Genomic DNA, 8,600 nt, shown 5'->3' with positions numbered 1-8,600 from the left:
ATTTATGGACTCTAGGGATACAAAGTACGAACCAAACTCTATCTCTAACCTACCAAATTACAACCAGGGGCGAAGCCAGCCGAAAATCCCACCGGGGTCCGCAGTGTTGGATAACGGGGTCATCTACCATAGTGTACAGTAGTTTTCTATAGGAAATGCTGAAATTCGTCGGGTCTGACGACCCCAATGCTAAAGGGCAGCTCCGCCCCTGATTACAACTCAACTCCAATCGTAACTGAACTGTACACATATTCGACACATATCCAACAAACTTCACCTTGGTGAATATGCACGCCACCTTGAAGCCATCTATACTCGAACCTCTATGTACCGGATTTAAGTTGTCTTCCTTTGCTGCTCACTTAGAACAGCCCAATTAGGCTGATTCCGCCGCCTTGTCGACCTTCGGACAGAACACTGCGACTATTTCAATGCCATCTATGACTCCACCTTCAACAACGCTTCCCATCAATTTGTTTTAGTGTGCACTTGACTTCTCACCAATCATGATTGTCTTGCCTTCCCGCATGACTCTCAAGGTCTTCTTATTAGGTGCCACCTGATACAGCCATCCTTCATCATGCAATAACCCAAGCGAAATCAGATTCCTCTGTAGCCTCGGCACATGATTCACACCTTTAAGTGGCATCTCATATTCATCACACATCTTGAATTTGATATCACCCACTCCTATGATACGATAACCCGAATCATCTCCCTAGTGAGCAAGACCACCATCCTTCTCAATGTATAACGAGAACCACTCCTTCTTTGGTGTTGCATGGAACAAGCTAGCTGAATCCAACAACCACGCTTCACAAGACTTTTCACTTAATGTTGTGAGAACATCACCATCACTATCCGAGTGATCCTGATTTCTGGCAATCACCACACTTACGGTTCCTCCGCCCTTCTTTAGTTTCGGACACTCAACCTTTTTATGTCCCTAGCACTGTGGGCCTTTCTTCTTCCTGTTGCCCTTTTTATCTTCAGTATTATGATGACCTCTGACTACAAAAGCACCTCCAGAAGGATCTTTTAGATAAATTATTCTTCCTCCTTTGCTCATAACCGAGTAATGCAGTAACAATTTCATCCACCTTAACATCCTCCTTACTATATGTCAGTGTAGTAACCAAGTGCTTATAAATCCCTGGCAATGAATATAGAAGAATAATTGCCCTATCTTCATCATCAATCTTCACATCGACCTTTCCAAGATCAGCAATTAATTGATTGAGGACATTAATATGCTCTGCAAGATTCGAACTCTCCTGCATCTTCAGCCCATTCTCATGGTTTTATCTTCCATTCTCGTAAATTAAATTAACACGGCAGAATCGGCACATTGGTTCACCAAACAAAAGAAAAAAAATCACATCTGGAATTTGAGCAGTGAGACACCGTTTGATGCGGAGCCACACCAAACACGCTGCTCCATGGAGCACTTCTGCGGGAGTTTTCGTGAGAACCGAAAAGTCCGTTTTTTTTTTGGAACCGAAGTCTTTGTTTGGTGTGGAGCCACACCAAACACGCTGCTCCGCCTGCTTCAGCTCCTCTACCCCATAGGCAGCACTGCCAAACGGCATTTTAGAGCAATTATTATAAGTGGCGGTAAGCCGGCTAAATGATGAGGTAAAGGAGAGAAAAGAGAGGAGAAGCGGGCTGTAAGTTTAAAATCAGCATAGACATAAGAACTAAAAAAAATTTATGAGAGAGACAAGTGGGTCATGTATTAATTGTGAAAAGCTAACTATTGTACAGCTAGGTTGAGAGAAAACTGAAAAAATCTTTACAACTGGCTTGTTGGCTATATTATTAGACTTGCTCTTAGTTATTCACGAGTGCTACTACCTAAGCATCTGCAAGGAAACGGTTAGGAGTTGGCAAGAGAATATGTATGGTGGTACAGATTACCATTGCCGGCTGCCACACCGAAGTCTCCAGAGGCCGTGCCCAACGGTTATCGCCGACTACTAGCTCTTAGAATTACGTGCAAGTTCCACATCAACACCCATGGGTCCAATTTTTCTCACGCCTCTTGAGTTTCTTAATAGACCCCACTTTTAGGCATTTTTACTCCCTCCATGGCGCTCCATCCCGTGATTCTATCTTTCTCATCGTCTCCTTGGTCTTAGAGCATCTCCAGTAAGGTGATTAAATTAGAATGACTAAATTTTATTTTAATCATCCACTCCTAACATTTAGTCACCTAATATTTGTTTCCAACTCCAGCAGTACTGATCAACTCACTCCCTATTATTCATCCTGACATGTGGGTCCACCATGTCATAGAAAAATCAAACAACCCCCGCTCGCCCCTCCACGCCCGTGCTCCCGACCGCGCGCGCGCCGGCGCCGCCCCCGCTCCGCCCGCCGGCCGCCGCCAGGGCCGCCTACTAGCACCGCTGACCTGGGCCGCCTCCTCCCGACGCCGACGCCGACGCCCCACCCTGGTCGGGCGTCCCTCCTCTGCTCGGTCCGGCGGCGCCTCCCCACCCTCGTCACGCCCCCCCCCCCCTCACTGCCATCGCTGCGAGGGGGATCCTGCCCTCCTTCATCAGATCCACCCCGGCTTGCTTCTCCTCACCTTCCCTGCCTCAGCATCGCTGCGAGGTGAAGGTGAAAAAGTTTAAACTTTTGTCTCAATGTTTACTCAGTTTTCTTGGCTTTCTGAAGTAGCATCAAGTTATTTGTTACCTCTACTAGCCCTGCTATGCTCTTTAACTATGAATACTGAAGTAATGAATCAACTACAATATGAAAATCAAGTTTTGCTGAATGCCTTCTGGAAACACTAAGTTGGATGTGCATTTTTCTTGCAAAGGTTCACAAATAGTGTGGCTCTGCATACCTGGATTGTTGCTGAGTAGCCTGATTTAACTGCAAACAATACCACACCACAGTGGAGCATGACAAGCATAACCTTTTCATTAGGACAATTGTCTCATTAGGACACGTTTTCTGATTCTTGCATTATGTTCCACTATTTTGTTTCTCACCTGCCTATATCTACTTCATTGTAGTGACTTTGCAGTGCTTATTGTTGTACAGGTCAGATATTGTAAATGGATAGCCTTCTTAAGCATTGGTGGGATAAAGAGGAGGAATTTGACGATGATGACCTTTTCATGGTTGGTGCCGTTCTTACTGGATGAGGAAGCAGAGCAAGAAGAAATTTCATGGCTCGTTGCTAGGTCGGCACAGTGTGCAAAGAGGCATCCAGGGAGGGCACCAGAGACTTTACTTGGACTACTTCACGCCCCAGCCTGTGTACAACAATAAGCACTTCAGGTGAGTACCATTATCGAGTGCTTGCAGCATTTTGTCAGAGGAGTTGTTGATGTCTTTGGTGAGGAGTACCTAAGAGCCCCCAATGTCCAGGACACACGGAGTTTGATGGCCATGAACACCGCAAGAGGATTCCTCGGAATAGGCAAGCATTCTGAGAGCTACAGCTGCCTTCTGCCAAGAGCCCCAACCTGGTCTCTGCCTGAAATACTCGTCATGAGCCTCTAGTGCCGCTGCTATCCGTAAGAAGAGGGACTTGGGATAAGTGCCCAACAACGTGGAAAGGGATGTACACAGGCCACAAGGAAGGCCCTACTATGATCCTGGAGGCCGTTGCGTCTCATGATCTTTGGATCTGACATGCTTTCTTTGGTATGCCTGGTTCGCTTAACGACATCAACGTCCTGCGTCGTTCTCCCCTTTTCGACAGATTCACTTCTGGGACGGCACCTCAGTTGGAATATACAGTCAATGGAAACAAGTACACGATGGGGTACTCTCGTTGACGTGATATATCCTACTTGGGCAACATTTGTCAAAGCTTTCCGAAACCCGCAGGGGAACAAGAAAGTTCACTTCACGGCGGCACAAGAAGCTGTAAGAAAAGATGTAGAAAGGGCATTTGGGGTACTCCAGCTACGGTTTGCTATGATACAGGGGCCTGCGAGAATGTGGAGCAAGGAGGACCTATGGTACATCATGCAGGCTTGTGTCGTCCTTCACAACATAATCATTGAAGATGAGAGAGAGGACGAGGATGACTTCAACTACAATTAGGAAGGTACCGTTACCAAGGTGTTGGACCCTAAGGACTACGAGCATCATGATCCGCAGCTGTTGGAGGAGTTCCTCAAGATGCGTCAAGAGATCGAGGATAAATCGACACATGAGCAGCTCCGAAACGATCTCATCGAGCATTTGTGGACGATCCATAGGTAGTTGAGGTATTTCTTTGAGATGTCATATAATCTACTTGACTAGCCATAATAAGCTATTGTCCTTCTCTGCTCTCCAGGTAAAGGCAAGGGTGGTGCTGAGGCTAAGCCTGTCCCAACTATTGAACAACTGCATGCTGTTGTTACCAGAATTCTTGGCTAGGTAGACTCATGATGGTGCTGAGGAAGACTCAGAAGATGATGGGTTTAGTAGCTTTGTTGCCTAGGTAGCTTGCCTGACTGTAATATGCACAATAAGTGGTTTTTGTACATTCTTGGCTAGGTAGACTCATGATGGTGCTGAGGAAGACTCATCCATATATGTGTACCCTGTTTGTGCTAAAGCAGTGTGATCTAAATTATAATTATGAAAGCAGTGTCCCCTTTGAGCTGCCATTTGTTCATTCTGAATTATGTCTGACATTTTTGTTACTTCTGCTGTAAATGGCAATGGTGGATGTTGTCTGTTGTTCGATTTTCAGACAAATGATTGTTTGTGCTAATGGAAACTGGATGATTTCAGACAAATGCTGTGTCCGTGTCTGCTACTTCTGCTAATGGAAACCTGTTGATCTTTTTGTATGAAATAGGGGAATGGTGGAAACTGTATGGCAAGTGAGGTCTGTTGATCTTTGTCACATATGCTAAAATAGGGGAATGATACATTTTGTGATTACTTCTGCAGATGCAAAGCAGGATGTAGTTGATTCATTGCTCAGGGCATCAGGATGCTTAGACTACTATGTGCATCGCATACTTGTTCAGATACCTGCACATGTCAAGTATGCACTCACCCTGCAAATTATATTAGCCATGAGAAATTGTCAGCTCTGAATTTTCCTCCAAGCAAGTATTTACTGTACCTTACCTCTGAATTGTTTTTGGATGTTATGGTGCTGAATTAGTAATTAGCTTGTCCTGTCCAAACTGCACAAAACAGTGTGTAGAAATACAACTTGGTCTAGCTTATGAATGTGAAAAGGCAACACTGTCAGTAAAGAGGAGGCTAGCCTGTAGTTAGTTATTTTTCTCAGGTCAGTATTAACAAAGTCGATATCGAATGAACATTTTCCTGAAGTGGAAATGCTTCCAGTGTGTTCTCAAATGGAAAGAAGCTTCTATTGTTCCTGAAGTGGAAATGCTTCCGGTGTGTCATCTTCATGGATTGAAGCACTCGAACCAGTTGCCTAGTCTCAGTGAACTTTCAGCAGATTTACAGTGCCAACCAGGTCATCAGCAGATTTACGGTGCAGGTCATCAGCAGATTGCCAAGCACTCGAACCAGTAGTTTTTTATTTAAAATTGTTGTATGCCATTGGGCATGTTTTAGCCTGAGTCAGCAAGCTTGAGCACCTTGTATAGTTCAGCAAGATTTACAGTGCTTCCTGGTGTTGCCCAAACTTGATGCATGTTGACTGTTTTTGGATATTATCTCACATGTAAATCCTTGAACGAGACACAAGTCACACTTTCAGTCTTCAGTGTGTCAGCACAACCTGACGTAAAAATAGGCCAAACATAGCATGTCTGAAGCTGCTTCTCTGAAGATCACTGCATGAAATGTTCAGAACTTGCAGGGTCATGAGATGCATGCATGACAATCACTGAAAATAATATCCAAGCAGCATCAGTTTCGTTCATCAGCCGACGATTCCCTTCCTCCTTCAGGGCGCCTACTTGGATCTCTGCCTTCCACTGCACACCAAAACAAACCAAGCTGCATCAGTTTCGTTCATTAGATAATATCCAAGAAACAGATACCAAACAAGAAACAGACAACAAAAAGGCCAGACCTTTTGTTAGAACCAAAGCTTTTGTTAATTTTAAATCAAAAACTGTACAAAGGGCCAGCTATTCTGCTAAAAGGAAAAAATCAAAAATGTATACATTCCTTCAAAAATACAATCACTCCACAATCACAAGAGATTGAACAGAACTGAAATTAGCAAGATGAATAATGTACAGGGTCATATTTGGCTTGCTCTCATGTCAGTCTCAAGTTTGCAAGGAAAAATACAAGTAGTTTACTAGCACATCAGTCTCAAGTTTGAACAAAAATCTAAAGCATATAAGCACATAAGCATACCTCGGGAAAAGGATCACACGGAGCTTACGTCATCCCCAGCCGCCCCGCTGGCATGCTCGTTTGCCCCCGAATTGAGTGAGGCAACCTTTGCAGCTGCAATCTGTGCCCTCATTGCTCGAACATAGACCCTCTGACTCTCGTCCATCAAGCTGAGATCACAGAACATAATCTTTTGCTCTTGCTCCCACATCAACCGCCGTCCTCTATCTCTAGCTTCTTCTCCTCAATCCTGGTAGATTCTTCAAGCTTCGTTCTGCTCAATCCTGGCACTTTCTTCAATCTTCCTCTCCCCAAGCCTGGTTGATTCTTTCCATCTATCTTCTTTTTGTTTTGCTTCTTCCACCTTCATCTGAACAAAGCTGCCCCAAACCTCTATGCACTCATCAACTCCTCGTCCATTCCTCTTCAGCTTCTCCTTCGACTGTTTCCGACTCGGAGGTCGACCTTGCTTGGCAGGAGGCATGGAAGAGTTAGTTGGTGTCGAGTCTTGACCTCCTTCATTTCCTTCAGCTTCAGCTGGTGTAGCACGCTTGTCTGATGTGCATGGCCTCTTTGATTGCTTCATGGTCTCTTGCGGAGATAGGAACTTCTCGGTGTGCCTAACCTCCAACGAGTAGTGGATGAAGGCGAAGGAGTTGTTTTTGGAGTCACATTGAGCATATCGAGCTTGAGCTTCTTTTATCTGCAAAAAAAGAGAAAACAATAAAGCAATTATTAGAAGATAATAAGCATTCGAACATTGAAAGTAACAAAGGTGATGTTCGATGCCACTTACATGCTCAGTGTAAGGAACACCACTTAGATGTCGACGCTCGATCTCGTCGTAGAATCCTTGAAATCTCATGCAGTCCTTCAGTATGCCTCCCATTCTTTTCTCGAGCGAAGCAGCAGTCCTATCGGACTCAAAACATTTGTTGTCGTGGAAGTGGTCAGCGATCCTTGCCCAATACGACTTGCTCGACTGGTCATTTGCAGTGATGGGATCGGTTGTGATGTCGCTCCAAGATCTGCAAAGCTGGATATCCTCATCGTGGTGGTAGTTGCCACCTCTCTTGGTTCCACTGCCTTGATGTTGCGTCAGCACATCCAACCCCGACTCAATTTCTTGTGTCATAAGATTGACGAAACCTTCTGGGGGGAATGGAATCCTACAAAAAGGTCGACAAGTTAGAAGGTAATAGAAATGTGAAAACATATAACTAGGACAAATAAGCCACAAAACTATATAAATCTCTAACTTGTTGGGTGGAGTCCGAGGTGGGGGTCCAGTCAAAGAGGTTGGGTGCACTGAAGTCGTCCACGGTGGCCTCGTAGTCGAGTGCTGGTGTCGAGGAGGTGCTTTGAGTGTCCCAGTCAGCGGCGTGGCCGAAGGATGACATGGAGACTTGTCGCAGAGATGGTAGGCGAGACGACTCAGAGATGCTTGGCATCGGGGTCTTCATGGTGCTTTGATGGTAGCCGCCGCCGGGAAGTGGACGCTGGCCGCCGCCGGTACTTGGTTGATGCAGGCCGCCGCCGATACTTGGTTGATGCAGGCCGCCACCGGGAGGAGCCGTCGGTCGGGGAAGCGAAGCGACGAAGGATTGGCGCTTTTTCTTGGACGCAGTAGAGGTAGTCAGCCGAGGAGGCTTGCGGTCGCTGGAGATGGAGCGGGCCGGCAGCGCCACGTTCCTCGAGCTCAACCCGCCGCCGGTAGCCTGTTGCAGATGACGTCTCTTCATGGCGGCGTCGAATCGGTCCTCGGCGGCTAGGGCGGGGCCGGGGCGGAAGCTGGAGGCCAAGTTTTTCGACGGCAAGTCGCAGTTGTTCACGTCTCTGGTGGCGGTGGCCGGCCTAGAGGACCTACCCAAGCCGCCAGCGAAGCGGCTCAAGACGTCGCGGAGCTGCGGCGTCGGCATGGAGGATGCACACCGCGGCCACCTCCCCGCGCCCGCGGCCGGCAAGAAGCAGGCGCCGGCAGCTCCGGCGGCGGATCCGGGGAGGAGGCGGACCGGAGGCGTGCCGGCCGGCGGCGGCAGCTAGGGCAGCCGGTGGCGTGGCATCGGCGGGGGCGGGGCTGGGGCAGCGGCATGGTGTCGGCGGGGCGGGGCTGGGGCGGCGGCGGCATGCGGGGCGGGGGCGCTCGCCGCTGGCGCTGGGATCGGGCGCCGCTCGGTGGAAATGAAAAAAATAAAGAAATCGGTGGGGCTCAAAGTTAGCAGCCCAAATATAGTGCCACCAATTTTGGGGTGGGGGTAAGAAATTTGAAAGGTCTACCAAAATGACAATCCATTTAGAAGACCTGTTGA

At 47.3% G+C, this 8,600-nt stretch overlaps 1 protein-coding gene and 1 long non-coding RNA gene across 2 annotated transcripts; one reads left to right on the top strand and one right to left on the bottom strand.

Annotated features, from left to right (window-relative positions):
- The first annotated feature begins 2,517 nt into the window (after positions 1-2,517).
- On the top strand, positions 2,518-4,654 carry LOC120693070. Its single transcript, XR_005682847.1, has 4 exons — positions 2,518-2,622; positions 3,055-3,294; positions 3,385-4,226; positions 4,307-4,654. It is a non-coding gene; the product is annotated as an uncharacterized LOC120693070 (long non-coding RNA).
- Positions 4,655-5,120: 466 nt separating this feature from the next.
- LOC120693068 (glutathione S-transferase T3-like) lies at positions 5,121-7,747 on the bottom strand. The gene is made up of 4 exons (XM_039976470.1): positions 7,551-7,747; positions 7,088-7,460; positions 6,313-6,994; positions 5,121-5,921 (listed from the first exon to the last, which is right to left on the bottom strand). The coding sequence occupies exons 2-3, from the start codon at positions 7,424-7,426 to the stop codon at positions 6,554-6,556; spliced, it is 780 nt and encodes a 259-aa protein (XP_039832404.1). The 5' UTR covers positions 7,427-7,460; positions 7,551-7,747; the 3' UTR covers positions 5,121-5,921; positions 6,313-6,553.
- Between the last annotated feature and the right edge of the window lie 853 nt (positions 7,748-8,600).

Source organism: Panicum virgatum, chromosome 9N (genome assembly GCF_016808335.1).
Source record: "Panicum virgatum strain AP13 chromosome 9N, P.virgatum_v5, whole genome shotgun sequence".
Classification (NCBI taxonomy): Eukaryota; Viridiplantae; Streptophyta; class Magnoliopsida; order Poales; family Poaceae; genus Panicum; species Panicum virgatum.
This window is presented reverse-complemented; position numbering and strand designations above follow the sequence as displayed.

Excerpts from the sequence above, each read along its gene's own strand:
- LOC120693068 (XM_039976470.1), bottom strand. The coding sequence starts at position 7,426 with ATGACACAAGAAATTGAGTCGGGGTTGGATGTGCTGACGCAACATCAA. Across the intron at positions 6,995-7,087 it reads GTGTTCCTTACACTGAGCAT|ATAAAAGAAGCTCAAGCTCG; the intron begins GTAAGTGGCATC and ends CTTTTTTTGCAG.